Source organism: Neurospora tetrasperma (assembly GCF_000213175.1).
Source record: "Neurospora tetrasperma FGSC 2508 unplaced genomic scaffold NEUTE1scaffold_5, whole genome shotgun sequence".
Classification (NCBI taxonomy): Eukaryota; Fungi; Ascomycota; class Sordariomycetes; order Sordariales; family Sordariaceae; genus Neurospora; species Neurospora tetrasperma.
Genome location: NW_009799103.1, coordinates 3,902,496 through 3,927,589, shown reverse-complemented (window position 1 = coordinate 3,927,589; position 25,094 = coordinate 3,902,496). Strand labels below are relative to the sequence as shown.

The window sequence follows — 25,094 nt, the reverse complement described above, 5'->3', positions numbered from 1 at the left end:
GTGCCAAGCCGGAGACAAACCCCAACCTCCCTCTCCATCTTCTCCAAGAAATTCCATCCAACAGGCCGCTCACGTCGTCCGAGTCACGGTCAACAAAAGAAGAAGGGAGCCTTAGCACAAGTGAGCACAGACCACCGGTTTCGGTGAACGCACGGTGAACAACCTGAACCTGAACCTGCAGCAATGCAACGAATCGACGGATAGAACCATCCTTGTCCGCAGGGCAGCGAGGTCTCCACTAAAAAGTTTCTGTCCCACCCGGCCTGTGCAACTGCAGACAACTGCAAAGTACAACCAACTCCCGTCCATTTGTTTTGTTTGGTGATACTTGCCGACCGAGATAACATCGACAGCCACATCCACATCGGGAACAGACAGCCTCCGTCTCGAGCACCTCAACTACCACGACAGCACTCTGCTGCGATTACCACTACCACATCACCATCCAACGATCGGTCACAGTTAATCCGACACTATGGGCAGCGTCGCGGAAAAGGCACGCTTCTATCTCGAACGGGCAGCTCCCCAGCTCCGCGAGTTTGAGGAAAAGGAAATCTTCAATAAGGTTGGTCTATCCATTCATCTCACCCTACTCTCTACCTTTCATCTTTGACGCCACCTCTAACAACCCCCTTACTATGTCTACAGGATGAAATCCGCTCTCTCGTCACCAAACGCTCCGACTTCGAGCATCTCGTCCTCTCCCCAGGCACCAAGCCCTCCGACTTCCTCTCGTACGTCCAATGGGAGCGCTCCATGGACCGCCTCCGGGCCAAGCGCTGCAAGCGTCTCAAAATCCGTGGTTCCAACCCCCGTCCCTCCGAGGCCCGCGTCTTTGGCATCTTCGAGCGCGCCGTCATGAAACACCCCGGGTGCATCCCGCTCTGGATCGCCTATCTCGACTTTGCCGCCGAGATCAAGGCCACAAAGCGATGGCGCCGGGTCATCACCAAGGCTATCCGTATGCACCCGAGGAGCGCAGTGCTGTGGACAATGGCAGGACGCAATGCGGCGGTGCACGGCGATATGGAGAGAGCGAGGGCCTATTTCCTCAGAGGGTGCAGGTTCTGTACTGGGGAGGTTAGTCTGTGGGTGGAGTATGCAAGATGCGAGATGGAGTGGTTGGCGAGGATAGAGGCCAAGAAGAGTGGCAAGGGAGTGCGGAGGGGAGTCAACCCGCTCGAGGCCATCAAGGCTACCGAGGGTACTGAAATCGAGGGCGACCATATTGCGCTGGACGACTCAGACGAGGATGACGAAGTCGACGGTGACGAACTCATCTTGCCCGATCCGGATGCCGGCGAGAAGAAGAAAAAGCCCGTCTTCGACGCCGAAGCTACCCGCAAGCTCGAGCAATCACCCGCTCTGTCGGGCGCCATCCCAATGGCCATCTTCGACATTGCCAAGAAGCAGCCGTTCTACGCCGCTGCGGCATGCGAAGCCTTCTTCGACATGTTTGCCACCTTTGGCCACGTCTCTTGCCAATCCAAGATTACCCAGCATGTGCTCTCCGCTATGGAGGAGTCGTTCTTCAAGTCGGCGTGCACTGCGAGCTGCTTTATCAGGCAACCGCTTATTGGCGTGGATATCAACACGCCGGAGTTCCCCAAGGCTTTGCGCGAGTCGCTGGCCAGGCTGCGCAAGGCGTATGCGGAGCAGACGGAGGACAAGAAGGCGCTTGCTGGAAAGATTGTGGATTGGGCCAGCAAGATCCTGGAGATCGAGAGCTTGGATCCGGCGATCAGGACGGTGCTGGAGGCTACGAAGAAGGGATTGGAGGCGGAGTTGGGACAGGAGAAGGCTTAGAGGTAGAATTGGTTAATGATACCCATGAAAGAGTAATTAGTTTATCGTCGGTTTTTGCCTTAATGGTTTTATTGATGACACGAACTCCTTTTGGTCTTGGCGTTGGTTTCGTGCGCACAAATCTCCAATTTGATATTCGGGACTTCATCCGACGTCGGTCTACTTCAAGAAACGTCATCATCAGTGGGTATCACTAACTTCACTCCCTGTTCACTTTTACCCCGAGGCCCCCATCTCCCATTTCATAGCAAGTGGGTAGTCACCTCCCCGTCCTCCCCCCAGCCTTGTCCATCAAGAACTCCCACTCCCCCTCCCCAACCCGACTAACACTCAACCTCCCCAGCCTTAACAACTCCATGCCCTCCAACGGCCCTCCCCCTTTTCCCCACTCTCTCAACTCCTTCAGTCCCAATTCCCTCTCAAACTTCTCCCTAAACTCCACATGCACCAAACTCCACGGATTCTCTTTGCCCTCCTCCTTGGCCTTTTTAGCCTTTGGATCGAAATAAGCAGCCTTTGAGTCAACAGCCGTCCAATCTTCCTCGGCTTCGCGCACAATTTCCATGACGCCCACGATGCCTGGGTTGGCACAGTTGGAGTGGTAGAAAAAGGCAAGGTCGCCAACACGCATCGAGCGTAGGTTGTTGCGGGCTGAGTAGTTGCGGATGCCGTCCCAGGGTTCCGGGGAGGTGCGGGCGGCAAGGTCGTCGATGGAGAAGTGGACGTCGTGGCCGTTTTCAAGACGGGGGAGGGGTTCGGCTTTGAGGAGCCAGTATTGTCGGGCTGGGGTGCCTGTGGTGGTGGTGGTGGTGGCGGTAGTGGGAGGCTTGGCTGCCACTGGGGGTTGGGAAGGGGATGGGGTTGGTTTGGTGGATTTGGCTGTGCGGGATCGTTTGGTCGGTGGTTGTGACTAGAGAAAGTTAGTTGTGGTTACATGTATGGCGAGTGCTGAGTGAACAATGGAGTGGCAGTGATGAGGTGATGAAGAGATGTTGTTGTTCAGGCATGTGATGAACTGTCGGTCCAAGTAAAATGACGAAACTCATCAGCTTTCGTGTACTTACCTCCACTTTCTTCTCCTCATTCTCCTCCTCTTCCTTGACAGCAGCTGGTTTCCTCCCGCCCTTCTTCCCAGTAGAAAGTGCTTGGGGCTTCTCTTCTTTCACAGGCGCCATAACTTCCTCAGTTGGCTCTACACCCTTGCTCAACCGCGAAGAACGTCGACGCGTCGACTGCTCAGGCTCAGACTCAACATGGGTGGATTTCCTTTTCGGCATGTTGACTGGAAATGTCGTTGAAGTCCGCTTTGCTGCGAGATTGGATTGGAAAGCAGAAGCGATTTTGGGAAAAGTGGGAAGTCGTGGTTCTGATGCGAGGTGGAAGGGTTGACGTTGGGTTTGACGTTGGATGTTGTTAGTGCCAAGACCTTCTGGTCTGGACGGACCTTGCTGCAATCGCCGAGGAAAATTGTTTGGGGGGATAGAATTGGCCTCCTGACGGGACAAATTTCGGAAGAGAATATGTCTCATTCTGCATAGGAGAAATCATGAGTCAAGCATCTCCAGGATTGTTTCTCTCCTTGATGTATTTCTTTTGGCCAAGTTTTACCACTTGAACGTCTGAACTGTGAACCGTTTGTTCATCGGTCCAGCTATGGCAGGTTGCACGGACCATCCAGGAAGTTCATTGTAGCATCATCCGTGTGTTAAATGTCAAGGATACTATTTAACGGATTGGATTAGTGTTCAATCGTTTCATTATTATAAGGCCATCTGTAGGTAGGCACTAAATCTGTGTGTATATGAGTTGTAAATATTGCAGACCGCTCCTACGGATGCTCAGGGTACGTACCGGTCCAGTTGCCGGCCACGGCCCCACACCTCCGGACTGAACCCCACTTATCCGTTCCGGCTCCTCGGATGTCCAAGAAACATGATAAGCCAACACCATTCGTGAAAGAAGGTGCCTCGTGAACGTATGTATTCTTGACAGTTTCCCATATCTTTGGATTAACCTCCTAGTATCTTAATGTATCGAAGTTAAAGAGAATTTGAACCCGGTCAGGATTCTTTCTATTGTCTGTCGACTTCCTTTTGTGTCTTCAAAATCAATACAGGTAGTTGCGTCTTCGCAGTGACCACTATCTCTTACCTTCGAACCACAACATTAGGAAACCTTACCGCTGTATTGAGACAAACTTACGGAGAACTTCTGCCAATTGTGAGCGCTGCTTCGTCCGAAAGCACACCTGCTTACCGCCAAAGTCGAACAGCTCTTGGATTTCAGCAAGGAACTGCGCTCACATGCCTCCCACTTTACATGCATGTATGATTTGGCCGCTATCAACATGGCGCAGCCCCTTTCCGTGTTTCTTCCCCAAGGTACATGTCGCAGCATCGAAAGTCAACAAGAGAGACACGCCAATTCCGAGAGCGCTTGTATGACCTTGAATTGTGTGAGCAGTGGGACAAGTCGGACAGACGTCGTGCATAGCTGACCCAAAACGGAACAACAGGGAAGTCTTATTCTGGAAGAGGAGCGGACTGAGAACGAAAATTACTGTGGAACTCAATCAGGGATTCGGGAGCCGGACTGTCAATCAGGATGCTTGGGTGTAATGTGCGTGCCGGTGAAGATAGCGGTTGTAGTCAGACCACGAGTTGCAATGTTCCAGGCAAATGTGGGACGTCCAGATCTTGAAACCCCACGTTCTGTTTCACGATAGAAGAGGTATGGAGCTGAAGTGTCCAAGAACACAAGCCAGGGAAGGGAACATTCAATCATCAGACAATATCGCCCAATTGGCGGAATGTTCCATCACTTGTGAGTTCAGGATTCCCACGATTCGATTCGACTTGACTCGACAAGGGTCGTTTGCAACATTGAAGCCACTGTGTGTAAAATACCTATCGGTTGAAATAAGGGTCAAGTTCTTGATTGCCTTCGTTGATGGAGTTTGACAATTCAGCAAAAGGGTAAGTAGATAAGCCGGACCAGGTCATCCATTGTGTCGGGTTCACCTACCGTACTTGGGATTGGCGGGCGTGGGTGTTGGGTCGGTCACAAACGCAAGGTACCTACCTACGTACGCCGGCGATATGGATGTGCGTGGTGTGTGGATGTTGACCGGCCTTGGAAGTTTCACTTGGGGACTCCATGTGATGCTTCTCAATGGAATACTGAGGCAAGTGAACATGAATCAAAAGCAAATCATGCGCGACAACTGGGAAAGAAAGGAAAAGATGGCCTGAAATGAGACCATTCCCTTCCAAAGCTGTCGGGCAGATGACGAGGGGATTGCATGTTCGCAGATGTCTTCCCGCCCGACCCTGTGCTAGGGCGGGGGTTTTTAGCTCCCGCACATAGCGGGCATTGGCGAAAGGGGTGAGTGACTCTGCCACCGAAAGCAGCAGAACATTAAATGGCCCGATCGCCCACCTCTGTGCCTGTTTCTCCCTCTCTTTCCATCCTTTTCTCGCTTCTTCAAGCCGTGCTTTCGATTTTCCACTCATTTTGCGTCTTTACCGACCATCGTTGTGGATTGATTGACGATAGAATCCATTGTTGTTAACAGCAATCAAGTACCCTGCTCCAACAGAAATTGTTAGTGCAGACGGTCACTGCTCGACAATTGAACGACACCTCATACGAAGGACATCCGTTATGTACACGACAGCAACGACAAGTGCTTTACAGTCGGAAGTCCTCTTGTGAATGACTTCACAGCTCAGAGGATTGCCAGGCAAATTGACAAGGTCCAGCAGGCACCATGGCGTCGCGTGGGCCACCCAATTCCCCATGGTCGTGTACCCAGCAGAGTGATGCGGGTGACCAGTCCAGGTACCTTGTTGACCAACACCAATGCCTGGCCCATGTGGAGGGATGAGGACACGCAAAAAACCCAGCACACACCTGAGAAGTGGAAGAGAAACCACCAATCGACCACCTCGACTTTCATTACGGGGAAGACAATTTCCAAAGTCAAAGTTACACACCCACCACATTGGGCGTGGAAATGGGACTTCGACATGATGCGGGCATGTTGATGGGTCGACATAGAATCCAGTTCTTGCCAGACTCCAACTTGGTGGCTGGTGGGGTACGCAGCAGGTCCGAAGCGCACGGCAAGCCGAAGAGACGACATGACGAGATGACGGAGTCAACTGCAGCGGTCAAGCACCATGGAGAATCGGCGACAAAAAAAGGGACTATAAAGAGGGGGATGAACTCTTCAATGTTTCCTTGGGAACTGAACTTTCTACTGACATTGTAGCTTGACACGCGGAACTCACTCAGCGATAAAACAATGCTCAAGTCTTTCTTCGGCCGAAATTCAGACACCACCCTGTACAGCATTATCACATCGAAACCGAGTGCCAATTCCTTCACAAACCCGAAAACATGGTGGCCACTCCTGGGATCTCATATATCGGCCATGGACTCACCTCTCGAACCTTGATCGTTTAAAAGAAACAGGTTGCCGCAACCTGGGGCCGAAACCGAGAACAAAAGACCATATCGGAGCAAGATGGGATATAATGGATGAAGATTCATGATCTCACGGGAACCGTGGGTTTTGATTCGCCATCAACCTCGACCATAGCCACGAGACTGCCGCTATGACATTGAATGTCCATGAGGCAATTTGTTTCGACATTGCCGGACATCGATGGCAAAGATGTCACAACTGGGAAGTTTAGGGAAACATGGGTTGTGCACACAGGAAGAACAGTTGCTATGGTATGCTAGTGAAGTATGGGCGGTAACACCAACATTTGGCGGCATTCTGAGGTATCTCACTAGCTGCCATTATCGTTGGCCATGATTGGCCACGCTGACATGGCGGCGCTAGCCTGTTGTGAAACTTGGAAATGACTTGGGTTGGGGGGCTGACCAGACTCACCACTGAGGCAGCATCTTCTTTTGCTGCTCTCACTTTAACTGCAGCTTTTCCTCCATCGGTCAGTCGTAAGCCTAGACGGACAGCTGGCTGGACACCATCAAGAATATAGCCGACCAGACAATAGGAGAGCAAACCGCGACCGCGCTTGAGCAACCACTCCATACCCGCACGATCTGCTGGTAACATACCTAACAGACCGCAGGTAAGACTTTCGTCTCGTTATTGTTATTGCTACTTCTATCCCTTCTCTCTGCATGGCGTTTCGGAGTCAACCACACCTACCACCAGCTTCGAGCTACAGCCTTGTGATCTTTTGGAGACGAGTATTTCCCAGCATACATGGCACTGGGGCTCGACGATCACATACCTAGACTTTTGTGTGTTTGTTAGCCCCCATACCGCTGGTCCGCTTCAATTCCATGGCTCCTCCGAAAGTAGCACAACGGTCCCGTCTCTATCACAGGGACACTCAACATCACACTGTCGTGTAGAAGCTCCCCGCCCTTATCATCGGATTCCGAAAGCAGCTACAGTCGATGTCCTCTTCTCACAAACCGAGTCTCTGGAGACAACTACACCACGAACCTCACCCAATCCAAGTGGACGCTTTTATTAGAGACAGCACAGAAGGGAAGCATTCCTCAGTGTTATCAAATGTTTTTCTTGGGTACGAAAACCAACCCTCGGTTAAGGCATTGCATCCGAAAGGCCGAGTTTTCTGTCAAGCGAACCAAATTACGCTGAAATTCCCCTTTACTCATGCCACCCAATGTTCATGATCACTTTATGAAGGCACTCTGGTGTTCAGTGACACTTTCCCCTTCGTTGGTTGCACTCGGCTCATAGCCTCATAGAGAGAGCTCCTTGCCAGTTGCCGAGTTGGAGAAGCAACTGGCGGGCATGCCCGAAAATACCGCTAGTCAGCTGCTTGGCAGTCTCCCGCCAGCAGGCGACACTCCGAGTCAGCACTGCCCCCCTGCCGTCTCAGTAGAGGTCAAGAAGGTGGTAGCAAGCCGAGCCGACAAGGGCCAAAAAGTGACAGGATCGTTGAGTGGTGTTGCGCACGGGCGCGATTCTCTAGTGTAGAGTACAACTACACGGGTGTCCAGCCAGAAAGGAACGAAGCGACTGGAGACCTCGCTAGTCGTACTCTCTTTGCTCTCAGTCCTCCTGCCTACACCTAATCAACCACCCACAGTTCTACCACTGCGCTCACCCAAGCACCGCACCGCACCCACCTCCCGGAGCAAAGTGTCCCAGTCCCAGTCCCGTCCCAGTTTCCCGTCCCCCGTTTCCCGACCACGCACGCAAACTGAAAGAGCCCCAACCCGCGACGCGACTTCACTGCGACTGAAGTGCCCTGCCCTGCCCTGCCTGCCCTGCTCCATCGCGACCAGCTTCTGCCGTGTCACTACACGCCCTATTCTCATCAATCCGTTCCTCGATAGGCCATGCTGGTGCCCTGGCAAATGCCTTGCTGACCCTTGACCCGAAAGGAAAACACGCGGTAACAGCTGATGGGTTCGACGGTGACCGTTCCGATTCCCACACCACTTGCCACTACTACTAACCGCCGCCGCCCACACCACCTCGACCACACGATTCATCACCACACCACCTACTACTCCCTCGTCCAGCTCCAGCTCCAACCATACCCGACATGAGCTCCTGGATGAACGATGCCGCAGTCCCGAACCACAATGGCAACGGCTACCCCCACCTCAATGTCAACGCCAACGTCAACCTCAACGACCCGGCCGCCATGACCAACAACATGGCCGCCGCCGGCGTCATCGACCCGGCCGCCTTCATGGCCGCTGCCAATCCCCAGGTCGCCGCTCAGTTTAACGTCAACCCGGGAACCACCATCAACCCCGCCCAGTTCGCGAACCCCCAGATGCTCGCCATGCAGAACGGCCCCATGCGCAATGCCTCGCCCGCCTTCAACAACGCCATGTACCAGACGAACCCCATCATCCCCTCCAAGCGCCCCCGGCCGAGAGAGGATAGCATAGGCCAGTCGCCGCGCCAGGCCCCCGGCATGATTCCGACCTCACGCGCCGGCACTCCCCAGCAGTCGCAGTTCCCCGGCTTTCAACAGCAGCCTGCCATGGGGCAGCCACCGACAGGGCAGCCGAATCCATATCCCCACCTGCAACCGAACGGCTCCGCGAATGCGACGCCCTCGCCCATAATGAGCAACCAGATGCGCCCCGGCAGCGTACCCCAACGAGTTGCCACGGCCTCACCACATCCCTTTTCGCCCGCCGCGCAACAGTTTCCGCAAAACTCGCCCATACCGTCCGACCACGGCGGCACGCCTCAGCCCAACTACATGCAGCAGAACTTTGCCCAATCTTTCAACCCCCAGTTCGCGCAAGCGCAACCGCCAGCACGACCGAGCCCGTCACCGAACCCCATGGCCAGCCAGATGATGCAGCAACAGATGGCTGGGATACCGCAACAGCTACAGATGCATGGGCAGCTACACGGTCAAATGGGCGGGCAAATACCGGGACAGATGGGCGGGCAGATGGGCGCACAAATGCCAGGACAGATGCCAGGGCAAATGGGAGGTCAAATGGGAGGCCAAATGGGAGGCCAAATGGGAGGCCAAATGGGAGGCCAAATGGGAGGCCAAATGGGAGGACAGATGCCGGGACAGATGCCGGGACAGATGGCGGGTCAGATGGCGGGTCAAATGGCGGGTCAAATACCTGGCCAGATGCCGAGTCAGATGGTCGGCCAGATGCCAGGACAAATGCCCGGGCAAATGCCCAGCCAGATGGCCGGACAGATGCAGGGCCAGATGTTCCCTCAACAGATGCAACAAATGCCCCAGCCCAGAAACGCCATGGAGCAGCAACGGCTGATGTATCAGATGCAACTTCAACGACAGGCAAACATGCAAATGCAACAACAGATGGTCGGCCAAAACATGATGCAACCACACAATGCGGCTCAAGCTCAGGCACAACATGCTCACGTTCAACAAGCTCAAGCTGAAGCGCGAGCTCAGGCGGCGCATCGGAACTTGATGGCTGCCAGAGGAGGACAGATGGTTCCCACGGGAATGCGCCCCCAGCAGGGGATGCCTCAACAACAGCAGCAGCAGCAGCACCCACAGCAGCAGCCCATGGGAAGGGGTGACCCCAATTCGTTCATCAAGAACTTGACGGCCTTCATGAACAGCAAGAACATGCCATTGGAGCTCAACCCGGTTGTTGAAGGTCGCCCAATCAACCTAGCCTCCCTGTTTCAGCTTGTATACCACAAGTTTGGAGGGTATCGCAACGTGACGCAGTCGAATGGTTGGCCGCAAATCACACAAATGCTCGGATATCCTGTCCACCAGGTACCTCATGCGCCGCAGCATATCAAGACTGTCTACGAACGGAATATCCTTAAGTTCGAAGAGGCATGGACGGCACAACAGCGGGCCAGGCAGGCCGGTGTTATGTCCACCCCGCAAAACATGCAACAAGCCCAGCCCATGAAGCCGATGCCACCAGGACAGATGCCGCCTAATCAGATGATGTCAGCTGGACCGCAGCCACCTATACAACCGGGTCAGATGCAGTCACCCATGAAACCCCCAGTTGCGCAACAACCGAATGTTAATGGCTTTCCTGGGGCGCACCCGGGGCAACAACAAGCGAATGCCGGCCCAATGGGCCACCCCCGTAATAGCCTTTCAAGAAGCTCACAACCTACGCCAACAGCAGAGGAGTTTCCCATGCCGTCGCCGGCCCACAGCAAGACTGGAAGCATGTCGATGCCAGGATCTGCCCACCCGGAGAATCAGATGATGCCAGGGCAGGGTATTGAGGCCGCGCCTGGATTCCCTAAACCAACGCGGGATCCGGAGCTCTACATTCCTTGTTCGAGAGAGGTCACCACATATGGCGGCGTGGATCTTGGCTCGGTAGAACATTTTGCGGAACAGTTAAGAAAGTTCAAGCCAGACGTTCCCCATCTTACCGATCTGGGGAATATTGACGTACATGCTCTAACCAAGAGCATCCAAAGTGGCATCCACGGCGAAGTGCGGCTTGCTTTGGATGTGCTTGGGACAGTATCAGCCACATCACCAGAAAGCGGCAAACAGGACCCTCCTCAACCGTATCTTCCCCTCGATCTGCGACACTGCGACGACTTGGTAGAAACACTGATAGAATGCGCCGAGGAGCAAGTTGATCTGCTAGCCGAGAACTCGGAAGAAGCTTCCGACGAGATCACCATCACCTCGTATGAAGATGTTGTTCGCGCCTGTCGCATCGAGAAATTTGCCCTCCGCAGCGTGCCCCTCTTTGGCTCTCAGGAGTACGAGCTCGACCAAGCCGCTGACAGGCTAATAGCCATCACCACCATCCTGCGCAACCTCTCTTTCCTTGAGGAGAACCAGGCCTGTCTCGCCGACGAGTCCGTCATTCGCTTCCTGTGCATGGCCATCCGCTACCTCGGCACGCGCGAGATGTTGCTCCGCACGCAGGTCAACACTCTGGACTTTATGAAAGACCTGGTCATTCTGCTCTCCAACATCACACGTTGCGTGGAGATGCCAGGGAGAGAACAAGCCTTTTGTCTGCTCCAATTCCTCCTTGCTTTCGCTCCCTCGCCCGCTCCAAGCATGTCCCCTTCACCCGACGGCAATGATTCTGACCCGGGAATACTCTTCTTCACGCCTTACGACCCCTCTCTTCACCCATACCTCCCACACGCAATCGACTCGCTCGCCAAACTCCTTGCCCGCGATGAGCCGAACAGGACGTACTACAAAACCATATTTGCCAGCGAATCCCCCTCACCAGGCCAAGTGTCGCCAGCAGACCTGCTGGTAACCCGCACCTTTGCCCTCGCCATCTCGCCTATCCCAGACCTTTCCGCCCCAAACACGCGTCCCGCGAACATCCCTTCTTTGATCGAAATCAGGAAGCCGTTCCTCATGCAAGGTCTCCTAGCAGCAGATATTCTGGCCTCCATCACCCCCGACGGGCCCGTCGGAGCTGGAGTCGGCGCCGACGCAGCCGAAAATGGACCAGTGGCTGCCAGCGGTGGGGTGAATGTTGCCAGAGTATGGCTCTCCAGCGGCAACGGCCTCGTGCAGAACCTCTTCTACTTGGTTCGCCAACTAAGCATGCAATACGAGTCCCAACCCGTCGGTCCCGTCAGGCCCACAGGACGCGGGGGCGCCAACCAGCAACATAACAAGCGGGATGCGGATCTGGTGTACATTGTCAGCTTGGCCGTTAGCATGCTGAGGAAGTTGGGGGAGAAGGCTGCGAAGGATTCATGGCCTTTGGGTAGTAGCAAATATCGGAATGGCGGAGCCATGGCGGATAGGATGGATGGCATAACAGAAGAAGAGGGAAGTGAATGGGAAGGAGGGGGCGGAGGATGGGAAAGGCAGAGGCAACAAGATGGCCTGCCGGCGTGTGCGGTATTGCCCGGTAAGGATACGTTGCTGGGAGCGCTGCAGATGGGCGCGGCGGAATGGGGAAAGGAGGGCATGTTGAAGGATTTGGTTGCTTTTTGTAATTTGGTAGAGTGACGGGTTTCTTATATTTTTTATCTTTTTTAGTCTTTGGGGAAGTCAATGAATGAACGGATGGGGTTTGCTTGGTAGACGTGATCCTTTATAAGGCGTTGTTGCATGCAGTGGCCGAGAGGTGGGAGGTGCATGATGCAGGAAGAAGAGGACGAGGCGTCGTGATGAAATTCGAAAGAATGAGATACGTGACATGAATACATAAGGAAAAGCGAGTGAAAAGCGAGTGAAGAGAACTTGAGCGCAGGACAGGGTGGGAATCAATGAAGAAGAACAGAGAGAGAAAAAAAGAATTCGTACATAATAGAGGAGTTCTGCCTTGCTTTGTCTGTCTGAAGAGCAGGCGGTTGTCAGGTTCGTTGTCAATAAATATTATGGCTTTGGATGGGATAGGCTGGTTATCTTGAGTTTTGCGAAAAGTCTTGGTTGATGAAGCAAGCAAAGATTCGAAGAGAGTAAAAGTGGTTGTATATCACTCGACCATCATGAACCTGTCGTGAACTGTACCCAATGTGGCAATGTCGTGTATTTTTAGATCGAGAACTCTCTCCCATGGAGCTTCGTCAAAAGTCTCCCCTAACCGTGCATATCCCCTTCCGCACATCTCGCCTAAGCTCATAGCTGGATAGCAAGATTCTTCGTCGTAGAGACAAATATCATTCGACCGCTCTTTGTAAATCCTTGAGCCGTTCCTTACAACCCGTTTAGTGATACATTGTCTCAACATGTGGTATATTCTTCCATCGTACACAAAACCCTCCTATTTACCCCTCGGTGGTCTCACTGTGTAGCCGAGGGCTCTCTATATATGTGACGACTCGGTAGTCCTCGTCCTGGGGCATGAAGCATCCAGCACCTCCCGGAATATGCCCCAGCATGCTCTCCAGTCCGTGGCATGGAGCAGCATGGTATCTTTCCCGGTAATGGGTCGGTCCTCGTCGTGTTATGTGGACTTGTGGCTGCAAGCTCTCCAGAGGTTTATCGCTGTAGCATCTTTCTCGTTTAAAAGCCCAAGCCGTCCAGGAACTTGACGATTTCCTCTCTGCGGTGTCCCTGTTTTTGTTGGTTGTCCGTTAGCATCGGTTCTTTCTGCTGCAAGTTTTACTCTCTTCCTGTTTTCCCCATCGCCCTGTTCTTTTCTCGCGTCTCTTCCTTTTGTCCATTGTCCCATGATCTTCAAACCTCTACCTCCCTCCTTGCCTCTCTTCCCGAACTTCCATCTCTTTCCCGATTTTTCTTTACATTCCCTCACTCCTGGTGTCATACTGCCTCGCACTCTCTCGCAAATAGCAGCAAACAGAAAATGCAAAAGCAAAGAACTCACATCAACCTCCAAATGCCCTGTCGGCACCTTCACCCGCACCTCCTTCACCTCCAGCCCCAAGAACTGCGCAAGGTCCCTGCGCAGAGCCTGGCCATCACCTTGCACCTTCTTGATCTGGGTGAGCTTCTTGTTACCACCGCGCTTGGCGAGGTGGTAGACGGGCAGGCGCTGGGTCCAGGCACGGCCTACTAGGTAGGGCTTGGCGACGGGTTTCGTCGATTCTGTTGGCGCGGCACCGGTCTGGGTCTGGATAGGGGTGGTGGGTTGTGTGGTGGGCTGCTGCTGCTGCTGGAGTGGTGTCGTTGTTGTGGCTGTTGTTGTTGGTTGCGATGCGGCGGCAGCGGCGGAGTAGAATCGGGACTGGAAGGCGGCGCGGACGGTGAGGGGCGTCGCGGGCTGGGCGATGGCCCGGGAGAGGCCGAGGAAGGTTGAGCGGAACATGGTTGTGGTGTTGTGTTGTGTGGTGTGGTGGTAAAGACAGAAAGAATTATGGCAAGGCTGTCGCGAAAGTTGGGGAGGTCGAATCGATCGAGCTGGGTTCGGTCGGTCGCAACGGGATCTGATAGGTAGGTAGGCTTGGCTGGGATCTGGAGTTCAGACTGGACCTGCGCTGCGGCCAAGAGGTCCCCGTTTCGGATCGCGTTCAATTGCTGGCTCGCTGGAGTCGGATCGGTCCCGCGTCCCGTGCCCTGGGCCGTGTTCCCTTCCTCTCGGCGCGGCGGGTCCGTCGTCGGGTTCTGGAAATTTGGTCGGTAATCGGCAGAATTATTGACCGCCCGGGCGTCCCCGCGTACGTGAGGTGCTCTGCCCGTCCGGCGGGATGTGCGCCGAACGAGAGGGATGAAACTGTGTGCCCAGGGCGTTCGCTGAAGCTCCAGGCCTTGCCGGGGTGCCTGATCTGGGCTCTACACTTACCCCTCCGTGGTGCCTAGACGGAAGTGGAAGTGGCACCGAACGCATTCAGCTGTGCCCTGCAATTGTTGTGCGACAGAGGCAGCATTGAACTGAATTCGATGGCCCGTGCTTTTTGTCACTGGTCAGTGGTGTCAAGCGCATTTTCCCAATTTTCGACCCCACCAAAGATTGACGGGCCACCACAACTGGACGGGGTCACAAAGAGAAATTTGGCGGATCGCATTTCGAAAGCGCCTGGCAACTGAACGAACGAACCTGGAGACCGGACACACCCTTTCCATCCATATTCCTCTTTCTTTCTTTCTGATAGTCGACCGACCCTCCCCCGGCCCTCTATCTTATCCCACCCACCGTAATACCCCCCCTCCCTCCTCTCCAGGCCTCGACTCGACCCGATCCCGACTTGACCTTGTCGCCGTCCACTCAGTGTCGTCTGTCATCACCACCAACTAACATCATCATCACCACCACCGTCCATACACAGTCACAGACACACACATCCAAACATGGCTTCCACATCCCCCGCCACCGTCAACGGCGACGTTGCGCCCGCCAACTATGACCTCGTCCTCAAGCTCGCTCCCCATCTCGACCGCCACATGATCTTCCCCCTCCTCGAGTTCAACGCCGGCCGCCTTAAGGAAGATGAGACCGACAAGGCTCGCGAGATCCTCGCCGCCAAGTACGCCCTCCTCAAGAAGACCAACATGACCGACTACGTCGCCAACCTCTACTGCGAGCTCGAGGGTCTTAAGGAGCCCCCCGCCGAGTACGCCGAGCGCCGCCAAAAGGTCTTCCACCAGCTCGAAAAGTACGAGCAGGAGACTGCCAAGATCACCGAGCTGCTGCAGCGTGACGATGTCGTTAACAACCTGCGCTCCGACAAGGTGGCCAACTTGGAGTTCTTGAAGAAGGAGCACGACGTACGTCTTACTTTTTGTTTCCATTAGCACATGTGGCTTGTGGTACATGGCTAACCCCCATATCCTGTGCAGGTCACCATCGACATGGTCAACGCCCTCTACGACTTTGGCCAGCTCCAGTACTCGTGCGGCAACTACGCCGACGCCTCGGAGCTCCTCTACCGCTTCCGCGTCCTCTCCACCGACAACGACAAGGTCTCGTACGCCACATGGGGTCGTCTCGCCTGCGAGATCCTCACCATGAACTGGGAATCCGCCATGGAGGAGCTGCAAAAGGTGCGCGAGAGCATCGACACCAGGCTCGCTAACAACCCCCTTGCTCAGCTGCAGCACCGCACCCAGCTCGTGCACTGGGCCCTCTTCCCCCTCTTCAACTACGACAAGGCCCGTGAGCCCCTCCTCGACCTCTTCTTCAACGCCGGCTTCATCAACACCATCCAGGCCAACTCGCCCTGGATCCTCCGCTATCTCACCGTCGCCGTCATCACCAACCGCGGCCGCGCTAAGAACGCCGGTGTCCACCAGAAGCAGATGAAGGACGTTGTTCGCATCGTCAAGCAGGAGGCCTACGAGTACCAGGACCCCATCACCCGCTTCGTCCACGCCTTGTGCATCGACTTTGACTTTGAGGAGGCCCAGCAACAGCTCGTGCTTGCCGAGGAGGTCCTCAGGAGCGACTTCTTCTTGCTCGCCCACGCCGATGACTTTGTCGACTCGGCCCGCCACCTCATCTTCGAGAGCTACTGCAAGATCCACGCCCGCATCTCGCTCAAGGACCTCAGCGCCCGCCTCGGCCTTAATAACGACGACGCCGAGAAGTGGATTGTCAACCTCATTCGCGACACCCGCCTCGATGCCAAGATTGACTACCAGGAGGGCACCGTTGTTATGAACCACCCCCCGAGCTCCGTGTACCAGCAGGTCATTGAGCGCACCAAGGGCGGTTTCTTCAGGACGCAGGTCTTGACTGCTGCTGTTGCCAGATAGGCGGGTGACAATAGCGGCAGTGGAGAACTGACTGATGGTGGCGGCAGAAGTATACCCGGGTCGACATGGCAGAAAAGCAAGGGCGATAAGAGGATTGCGAAGGAATGATTATGGCATGGGCTCGATCGCAACGCATGAAAGCGGCGACTGATTTCGTCGAATGTGAGACCGAGATTATCGCCAACGATTGGAACGCGGCGAACATCAAGTGGCCAGGCGAACTCAGTCGCTTCATGGCAGGCGAACTGCTTCAGCGTATGGGCTTCAACTTGACCAGGACGAGTCTCGGATAGATCCCCTCCCAGCATCTTTTATCCCATTGTAATGAGAGGATTTGAAAGTGGGAATCCAAAAAGGGTTAGCGATGCATTTCGAAGAATAGACCTTTTTTCTTCTTCTGTTTTCATCTGCCTCGATAGTCTTCTCTATCTGTCAGCGTTTGGCAATTGTCGCTATTTCTCGTGTGGGCATGGGCTCGGGCGGTAGAGGCAGCAAGGGAATTAGGACAATGGAAGGAGGCCTTTTACGTCATGACAACAACCGGTGTAATTATACCTCTTTAGTGTGTGTGTGTTTTCTTTTTACAGGCTTCTCATCAGGCGTATCAAAATGGTTATGGCTCATTGCTTTCAGATGGCTTATCAGGCGGGTTGCCTTTCCCATCCGTAACATCGTTCATCGCGTGGCACATTGGTCTCTGTCATAGCAACTGAGCTGTGGTGATCTACCAGCAACGGCTGCGGCAACCGAATTCTTGAGGTATGCGTCTTCCCTCCCTCCATACCTCCTTTGTATCGGCCATCTACGCTTCTTTTCACTCTTCTTCATTCCTCATTTTCGTCCCTTCCAGCCTGCCAATCAAGAAACAATACAAGACACATCGGTCAAGGTCTTGGCTTCTCTGGACTAACGGTAAAACCGAAACGGGAACGTCGACACTCTTCAAGCGTCGTTCAAGGATGTTCTCAAACAAGGTTGATAATCAGGTTTGGCCATATCGGCCGCTTTCAGAGCATCCAGTCGACATCCGGGTCTGCTTTCAGCCCTTCATCGTCCGTCGATAAATTCAAGGTGTAACAAGGTATCGAGACGATAGGTACTCCAGATGATTTCAAGATGGAGACCTTTTGAGAATTAACGTGCTACTTTCTTTTTCTGTAGAAAGTTCACCGGCTATGCGTGCACATCTACTCTGGGATCTTGTGCTCCTCAGATGGTACACCGGCTTTCCACTGGTACTTGGACGCAATGTGCTCCTCCAATGGATACTTCTGGCCTTGGGCACCATAGAAGTTCTCACGGTATGTTCCGCCGGGGACAGCGTAATCGTCCCAGAAGAGACCACGCTTCTTCAACTCGGGGAGCAAAAGATCGATTATATCCTGGAAAGATCCCGGGAAGAGGGCATATGCCTGAGCGTGCATTAGGTTTGGTACAGTCCATGGATATCTGGGACGGATCACTTACAAAGTTGAAGCCATCAACATCAGCCTCATTTATCCAGGCCTCAAGGCCATCAGCAACCTGCTCTGGTGTGCCAACAAGGATGGGACCGTTGCCACCGATGGAAACGTGCTCTGCAACGGTGTGCTTTGTCCACTTTGAGCCAGGCGGAGAGAACCTGGCGTAAGCCTCGACCGTCGACCTGAACCAAGGGCAGTTAACGCTCTGTTCATTTCACAATTCAACCGGGAGGAAACAAACTCACCTCACAGCATTACTCTCAACCTCTCTCAACTCCTCATCATCACCATATTTGCTCAAATCCATGCCCGTCCACCCACCAAAGAGCGCCAGCGCACCTTCCGTGCTCGCAAATTTCCTGTAATCAGCCAATTTCTCCTTCGCCTCCTCCTCGGTCCTGCCTAGAATCGGTGTAACCAAACTCAACACCTTGATCTTGCTCCCATCTCTTCCAAACTTTTCCCGGGCCAACTGCCTCACCTCGGCAATATTCTTCGCACAAACCTGCGGCGCGTGCGAGCTCACAAAGATGGCTTCGGCGTGCTGCGCAGCAAAGAGCTTGCCAGCTTTGGAGGTTCCAGCCTGCAACAGAAGCGGCACTCTCTGTGGCGTGGGCTGAACAATCGCGGGGCCGGGGACGGAGAAGAACTTGCCCTCGTGGTTGATCTGCCTCACGGCCTCCGGGTCGGTATACACTCCCCTCTCGCGATCCAGCACAACCGCGTCGTCCCGCCACGAAGAGGCAAAAAGCTTGTACATTACCCGCAAGTACTCCTCCGCCTGTTCGTAGCGCTCATCATGTGCCACCTGCTTTTCCCGTCCCGCAATGTTACGAGCGGCGCTGTCCAAGTAACTCGTCACAATGTTCCAGCCTAATCTGCCGTTGGTCAAGTGATCGACCGTCGCCAGGCGGCGGTGTAAATGATAGGGCGCTTCGTAGCTGGTGCTCACAGTGACGCCGAAACCGAGAGATTTTGTGGCGGCCGCCATGGCGGGGACTACCGACAAGGGCTCGTTGACGGGCCATTGCGCCCCGGAGACGATGGCAGGGGTGAGGGAATCACGATAGACATCGTAGCCACCGAGGACATCGGCGATGAAGATGCCGTGGAATCTGGCGGATTCGAGGAGCTTGGCGAGCTCGACCCAGTGTTGGACGGAAGTGAAATTGTGGGACTGGTCGGAGGGGTGGCGCCAGAGGCCCGGGGATTGATGGCCGGAGCCTGATGGCAGATGTCAGTGGATTGGTTTCATGGTCAAGCAGGTGGATGTGTGGATACAGGTCGTCGACGGCAAAGTGAAATTGAGGTCGTTGATTCGCTTCAGGCTCTTGTTGTTCGTTTTCAAAAGGGGGTCAAGTGGGCTGACCTCCGGAGTGGGTCATTGGACCGACTTACACATTTCGACGAAGGCATTGATGATGAGTTTCTTCTTGGGCCTGGTTTGCCCTGACCCGTCTGTTGGTCTGGACATGATTGCTGATGTGTCTCAGTGAATGCCCGGATTGTGAGAGTCTGTTCCACCTTGCGCTCAAGTGGTTGTCGATGCACGTCGTTGAAGTCAAGAGAACTGAGCCCGTTATCGCTAAGCGAACTGAAGGGGTCCGCAAAAGGGGTTTGTTGACTTTTGCCCCGATTTGAACGAAACCAAACGATCAATGACGACGACGACCAAGGCGATTCGCCATTATAAGGGGCACCCAGACTGCTTTACCAAGACGCTATCAATCACTCAAAGATGTCAAAGAGTGTCGTGATGGTCGATACTGCTACCGCGTTGCCGAGTTCGTCACTGGTGCCGTGCTCGGAAACGACTGCCCGCAATTGCGTGATTGACGCGGGGATGGTGCTCATCAGCAACCGCAGCTACCCCGACCTCTCGCCCAAGTGCTTCATTGTTCCTGACACTACAGCCCGCCCTAACTCATGGCCAACACCATCATGTACATCTAAACCCACTGCGGAGATAGCATGTTTGTACTGATATCCGAGGGATTGGCGCCACCGACGGGACATTGACAGCCATCGCCGCGTTCCCTCCTTTGCGCTTGCACAGCATCGCCGAGCACAGGACACCCTGTAGTCTGCAGTCCACATCGCATGCGACTGGTTGCACCTGCTCCCGATTATCCGTACCCGTTCTATCGTTGGCGAGCAAGAGTGGGGGTCCATGGTCCCTCCCACCTCTATACCAGAGTGAGACTGGATGAGCTGCAGAGAGCTACCATGGTGGGCAACAACAGGACGTGGTGATTGTCCAACGGCAGGACAGCCTTTGGCTCTCCCCAGGGGATACACATATCGCTCAATTGAGTCGAATCCGACCGAGATGGCGCAATCCAACGCTCAGCCGGATTGTCAGGCACTTGACAGAGATCATCCGGAGTGTGTGTCGCGAATTCGATTTGGTCAAGCGGTGCTTAGTTCCCTTCTGGAAGAACATGCGAAGTTTCCCTTGACTTCAGAAGGTTTATATATTCGTTACTTTCGACCGTTGATGTTGTTTGCTAGAGTACAGCCAGTTAACAAGCCAGAAACAACGAGCCTGAAGTCACCCAAGTACCAGTCTTGTACTTCGACGCACTACTTGAACACCGCTCGATTGCTAGAGGTACACTTCGATCCTGGATGACGCAAGCATCTCATACGGCAATTTGAGCAACATCATGTCTTTCATCAAACGTTTGTCACTGAAGAAGCTCCGCAAAAACAGTTCGTCACCTACGAAGAACAGCCAGCTGCCACAAGTACAATACGTTGAACTGCAAGAACAACTACGGGAAGACAACATTCTCATCGGCAGCGGTAACCACAGCACCAGTTCTACCGACATGGAGCCTCTACCAGCGCCAGAGAAGCAAACAGTGCTCTTGCTGCACGCGGCAAAGCAACCATACCAGCTGACAGAGGATTATCCCGTCCCACGAGTAGAGGGGGAGCATGATGTTCTTGTGAGGACACAGACCATTGGACTTAATCCCATTGATTGGAAGGCACCGTCAGTTTCTCACAACGTCCCATGTTTGGGGGGAGTTAACTGCTAACATTCATAAAGTGACTTCAACTTTGCCATTCCGGAATTACCATACATCTCTGGTCGTGAGTTGGCAGGTGAAGTTGTTCAGACATCCAGGAAAGATTCCAGGTTAAAGCCAAGGGATCGAGTAGGTCACTTTCATATCAGCTCACCTGTCACTTCCCTTCATCTTACCTCTTCTCACTTCCGCCCCTTCCCACTTTATCTCATGCCACTTGACACCTCCATCAGGCAGCTAATAACCCCAGGTCCTCGCCATCTCCACCGATTACCGCGACCTCCGCAAAGCTGCCTACCAGCAATACGTCATCTCCTTCGACTACAACACCGTCCGCATCCCACCCTCCCTTTCCCTCGAGGAGGGTTCTACTCTCGGCGTGGCCTTCGTCGCCGCCGCCCTTTCCCTAGGCGTGTGCATGGGTGTCGACTTCTCTTCTATCCTCTCCGGTCCCGATCTCTTCTCCCTCCTCCGCTCATCCGTTTCCCCCGGGTCTCTAGCAGAAGACATCTGCTCTGAATGCCTGGACGGAATTTGTTCTCATGAGAGAGCCAGAGCCGGGGATTGGGTTGCCGTTTGGGGTGGAAGCTCGACGAGTGCCAACCTGACGATCCAGTTAGCGAAGCTCGCCGGACTGAAGGTTGTTACTATCGTTGATAAGGCTAAGCACGGCTTGAGGTTGAGTAACCATGAAGTACTCAAGGCCGACCTGCTGGTGGACAGCCACGACCCTGAAAGGGCGGTGCAGATCATCCGCCAGAATTTGAAGGGCAAACTTCGCTTTGGCGTGGACACCCGCGGTCGGGAATCTGCTACTTCGCTGCTTCACGCCCTTTCTCCCGATAACATCGACTCTCCTCCTCTACCAGCTGGCGAGAAACCACCATCCCCGCCTGGCACACCTAAGGAGGAGACCCTCCTGGGCGCGCACCTGATTGGTCTTACCGGCCTGCCTAAGCAGCAAGCACCTGAGGGAACGATGTTCCATACGGTACCAATCAAGTTGTTTCACGAAGTTCCAGAGGTGGGCGGAGCGTTGTGTCAATGGTTGGAGAGGTTGTTGGCTGAGGGGTTGGTGAAGGCGCCAGAGATCATCGATGTTGTGCAGGGGCTCGGTAGTATCAATAGGGGGCTGGATAGAATGAGAAAGGGGGAGATTAGTGGTGGGAAACTGGTTGTCAGGGTTGCTGAATAGGCTAGGGAGGATGTGATCTGAGTGTAAGCTGATAGTAACTGTCGAGGTTGAAGCGATTTTACTTTCCATCATCTTGGACACCATTTTCTATACGATTTAGCCAGAGATACTGGTCCTTTTGTGTTTGCCATTCGATTCCCTTGAGGTTTTCTTCCGGTTGAAGTGTCGTGGGTACCTCTAGGCATGTCACTCCCGTGTACCCGGATCCTTGACTTCCACTTCCAGTCTCTTGTGTCCGTGAGATACAGTAGTTGGATGGAACCTGCTTCTACCTAGTAGGTAATTTCAAGCCCCAAAAGCTGCGTAAATACCCGGTTTGTACCTGCAAACGTTGCAACGGCAGACTCAACATGGAGGTAATCAATGACTTTTTCAGGTTGTAACTGGAACTAAACTGCCTGATATTACCTTCATGCGAACATAGATCCTTAGAGGTAACTTTCGTCATCCCCTCTTTTACGCCTTGATCGTATTCTCATTGCCGGCCTCATCTCCCGAGCTTGTTGCCGAACTAATCGCGCCCTTCTCTTTCACTCGTTCGACACTTGCCGAATATGATTCATCGCCCGCCAACGGCCCATGAACGCCAAAGTGTCTAAGCAGATGCCAAGTGGGGTAAATAGCCACCGCCCATATGACAAAGCTCATGTACACGCCGCCAGTCGCAGTAAACATAGTCAAAGACTCCAGTCCATAGCTGAGGGCCTGCCAAGCGGACTCGGTACCGCGGAGAAGGGCAGCATAGCGGATGATCTCCTCATCGCTCTCGGCGATGTTGTGGACGATGAAGTATCTATGCGGGTGTTAGTGTACATCAATCACAACGTCAACAAGAACTTGGCTGGAAGAAAAACTCACGAAAACAGATAATTGAGCTGAAAGCTGACGGCTAAAAAGATAAACACCCCAAACGCCGCTCCAAGTCCGGGCGTCGTCCAATCATAAGTCGGCTTTGTCTCCTTGAACCTCGTTACCAACACCGTCGCCCACGTCCACCATGCACCCTGAAAGATCACCAGCGTCCAGAAGGCCACTCTGCTCCTGATCTTCAGCGAGATGCTACCCCGATCAAGCCAGTAGCCCAAGATGTTTCCGCCAATGACAGGAACAATGCCCGACATCAGCGATCCCAGAGCTCGCGAACGGACTGAAAACCACATGGCCAGGTAGGTGAAGAAGACGGACTCCGAGAAGACGGCATTGCCAATCCAGAGAAGAAGGAGGAGAAACTTTTTGGTGAAGAAGAGTTTGGTGGTGGCTTTGATCTCCTTCCATGGATTTTGGGTGATGGTCAAGTCCACTTTCTTGCCATCCTTTCGTTCTACCCTGTCAGGACTATTGAGCAAGAAGCCAATGAAGGGGCCAGCAGCTTGAATGGCGATGAATACCAGGAACACCGTGTATGAGACCTGTCCGGCTTGGTCATTGTTGGCGTTGAGACCGAGATTGATGGCACCGCCCAGCATCTGAGCGAAGAGCTTGAAGGAGAGCCAGTAACCCAAAGCTTTCCCTCTGTTCCAAGGCTCAGGGTAGGCAATGGCGATGGATGCTTCGGCGGCCCAGAAGACGCCAGCCGAGATACCGCAGAGGGCGGCACCGAGGAGGACAAACCATTCGTTTCCGTAGCGGTTGTTGGTGTAGAGACCGGCGGCAAAGGGGGCGTAACCGATGCTGTGATGAGTGCCTGTGTTAGTAGATCGAGAGTGATGGGCGGTGGTGGGGAGAATTTTTGAAGGGACATGCCAGCCAAAGATCAAAGCGCCCTTGACACCAACAAAGTACATCAACGCACTGGACAGGTAGCTGGAGAGGACCATGAGACTGAAAGTAATGGCGTTGGCGGCGTTGATGAGATTAGGAGAAGCGGCTCCGCCGGCGCCGAGTGAGTTCATGGCGGACCAGATGCCGGGGCATGCGAAACTGCAGACACCGACGATGGTGACGTTGAACATTGATGAACGGTACCATTTTACTGTAAGGTAGAGTCAATGTTCCGTTCCCATTGATGTCGAAGAGACAAAAGGATGGAGCTTCAACTGGACAATGGACATACCTGGATGTTGCTGGTCTTTTGGTGGTTCGACTTCACTTGTGTGCGTATCCCGGTGTGGCAAGCCGGAGGGGAACTCCTCCGGGAGACCGTTCTGGGAGGACACCACATGCATCTTGTCAACGTTGTGTAGGTAGGTATCTGGTCGGACTACTGTTTGAAGTCTGTTCTTTAGAGGTGACACAAGATTAGGACGAAAGCTTCAACCAATGCTGTAAAGACAAAAGCCGAGGTATAGAGGTAGGTAGCTTGTTATGTGAAATGTGACATCACAATGAAGTATTTATCCCTTCCCTCTATCACTTCTCTAGCTCTACTTCTTTTCCTCGACTGCCGTATAATGCATGCAAGAAAATCGTGCCCGTCCATGTTGCATCACCAACAATGAGCTACAATCCCACTCTGATTGTGAATTATGGACTTCACGTTGCAGACCACTGAAAGTCCAGGGTCTGGTTGATGTTACAGCTTATCATAGTTCGTCTGGGTCTGTCTCCGTGGAATCGGAGAGGCCAGCTCGCCAAGATGTGTGGCTCGCAATCGTAGACGGTGCCAATCCAGCCGAGAAGGATTGGTCAACCGTGTTGCAAAGATGCCGCGGGAGCACGCAATAGCGATTCAGCTTTATCAGGGTGAGGACCAGTACCCTTTGGCCTCTTTCACCATGAGACTGGGTCAAAAACGTGCTTGAGTGCCTCGAATATCGTGGATTGCGGGATTTCGATTGTGATTTGCAGATAGGATTCCGCATTTGGTGGAAGCGATGTGTGATGGTGTTATTGTTGGCGGTCGTGAGCTTATCTGGACCCTGATGTGAAATTCGAGACTGTATACCTGGATCAAAGGATGTCTTGTCCGCGGAACAGCTTGCTCGGCTTCTACAGAAACATCTCGACGGCGCTAAATGCATGCATATGTCGAACGGCAAGGATTGCGGAAGTGGTC

General features: G+C 53.8%; 8 protein-coding genes across 8 annotated transcripts; 4 read left to right on the top strand and 4 right to left on the bottom strand.

The window, feature by feature from the left end:
• Positions 1 to 475: 475 nt before the first annotated feature.
• On the top strand, positions 476 to 1,882 carry NEUTE1DRAFT_148377 (uncharacterized protein; the record flags this gene model as incomplete). Its single annotated transcript, XM_009855469.1, has 2 exons — positions 476 to 565; positions 649 to 1,882. The coding sequence occupies 2 exons, from the start codon at positions 476 to 478 to the stop codon at positions 1,804 to 1,806; spliced, it is 1,248 nt and encodes a 415-aa protein (XP_009853771.1).
• A 183-nt stretch (positions 1,883 to 2,065) lies between these two features.
• On the bottom strand, positions 2,066 to 3,083 carry NEUTE1DRAFT_68125 (uncharacterized protein; the record flags this gene model as incomplete). The annotated part of the gene is made up of 2 exons (XM_009855468.2): positions 2,066 to 2,716; positions 2,871 to 3,083. 2 exons carry the CDS (start codon positions 3,081 to 3,083, stop codon positions 2,066 to 2,068), a joined length of 864 nt encoding a protein of 287 aa, XP_009853770.1.
• A 5,286-nt stretch (positions 3,084 to 8,369) lies between these two features.
• On the top strand, positions 8,370 to 12,334 carry NEUTE1DRAFT_86802 (uncharacterized protein; the record flags this gene model as incomplete). Its single annotated transcript, XM_009855467.1, has 1 exon — positions 8,370 to 12,334. One exon carries the CDS (start codon positions 8,370 to 8,372, stop codon positions 12,258 to 12,260), a length of 3,891 nt encoding a protein of 1,296 aa, XP_009853769.1.
• Positions 12,335 to 12,705: 371 nt separating this feature from the next.
• On the bottom strand, positions 12,706 to 14,070 carry NEUTE1DRAFT_131595 (uncharacterized protein; the record flags this gene model as incomplete). Its single annotated transcript, XM_009855466.1, has 2 exons — positions 12,706 to 13,310; positions 13,582 to 14,070. 2 exons carry the CDS (start codon positions 14,020 to 14,022, stop codon positions 13,260 to 13,262), a joined length of 492 nt encoding a protein of 163 aa, XP_009853768.1.
• Positions 14,071 to 14,740: 670 nt separating this feature from the next.
• Positions 14,741 to 17,072, top strand: NEUTE1DRAFT_124287 (eukaryotic translation initiation factor 3 subunit 6; the record flags this gene model as incomplete). The annotated part of the gene is made up of 2 exons (XM_009855465.1): positions 14,741 to 15,419; positions 15,492 to 17,072. The coding sequence occupies 2 exons, from the start codon at positions 15,003 to 15,005 to the stop codon at positions 16,404 to 16,406; spliced, it is 1,332 nt and encodes a 443-aa protein (XP_009853767.1).
• A 521-nt stretch (positions 17,073 to 17,593) lies between these two features.
• On the bottom strand, positions 17,594 to 19,343 carry NEUTE1DRAFT_47921 (uncharacterized protein; the record flags this gene model as incomplete). Its single annotated transcript, XM_009854515.1, has 4 exons — positions 17,594 to 17,818; positions 17,874 to 18,051; positions 18,115 to 19,093; positions 19,268 to 19,343. The coding sequence occupies 4 exons, from the start codon at positions 19,341 to 19,343 to the stop codon at positions 17,594 to 17,596; spliced, it is 1,458 nt and encodes a 485-aa protein (XP_009852817.1).
• A 1,192-nt stretch (positions 19,344 to 20,535) lies between these two features.
• On the top strand, positions 20,536 to 22,166 carry NEUTE1DRAFT_124286 (uncharacterized protein; the record flags this gene model as incomplete). The annotated part of the gene is made up of 3 exons (XM_009855464.1): positions 20,536 to 20,867; positions 20,925 to 21,033; positions 21,155 to 22,166. 3 exons carry the CDS (start codon positions 20,536 to 20,538, stop codon positions 22,097 to 22,099), a joined length of 1,386 nt encoding a protein of 461 aa, XP_009853766.1.
• Positions 22,167 to 22,555: 389 nt separating this feature from the next.
• NEUTE1DRAFT_86789 (uncharacterized protein) lies at positions 22,556 to 24,264 on the bottom strand (the record flags this gene model as incomplete). The annotated part of the gene is made up of 4 exons (XM_009855463.1): positions 22,556 to 22,892; positions 22,958 to 23,770; positions 23,882 to 24,071; positions 24,153 to 24,264. 4 exons carry the CDS (start codon positions 24,262 to 24,264, stop codon positions 22,556 to 22,558), a joined length of 1,452 nt encoding a protein of 483 aa, XP_009853765.1.
• Between the last annotated feature and the right edge of the window lie 830 nt (positions 24,265 to 25,094).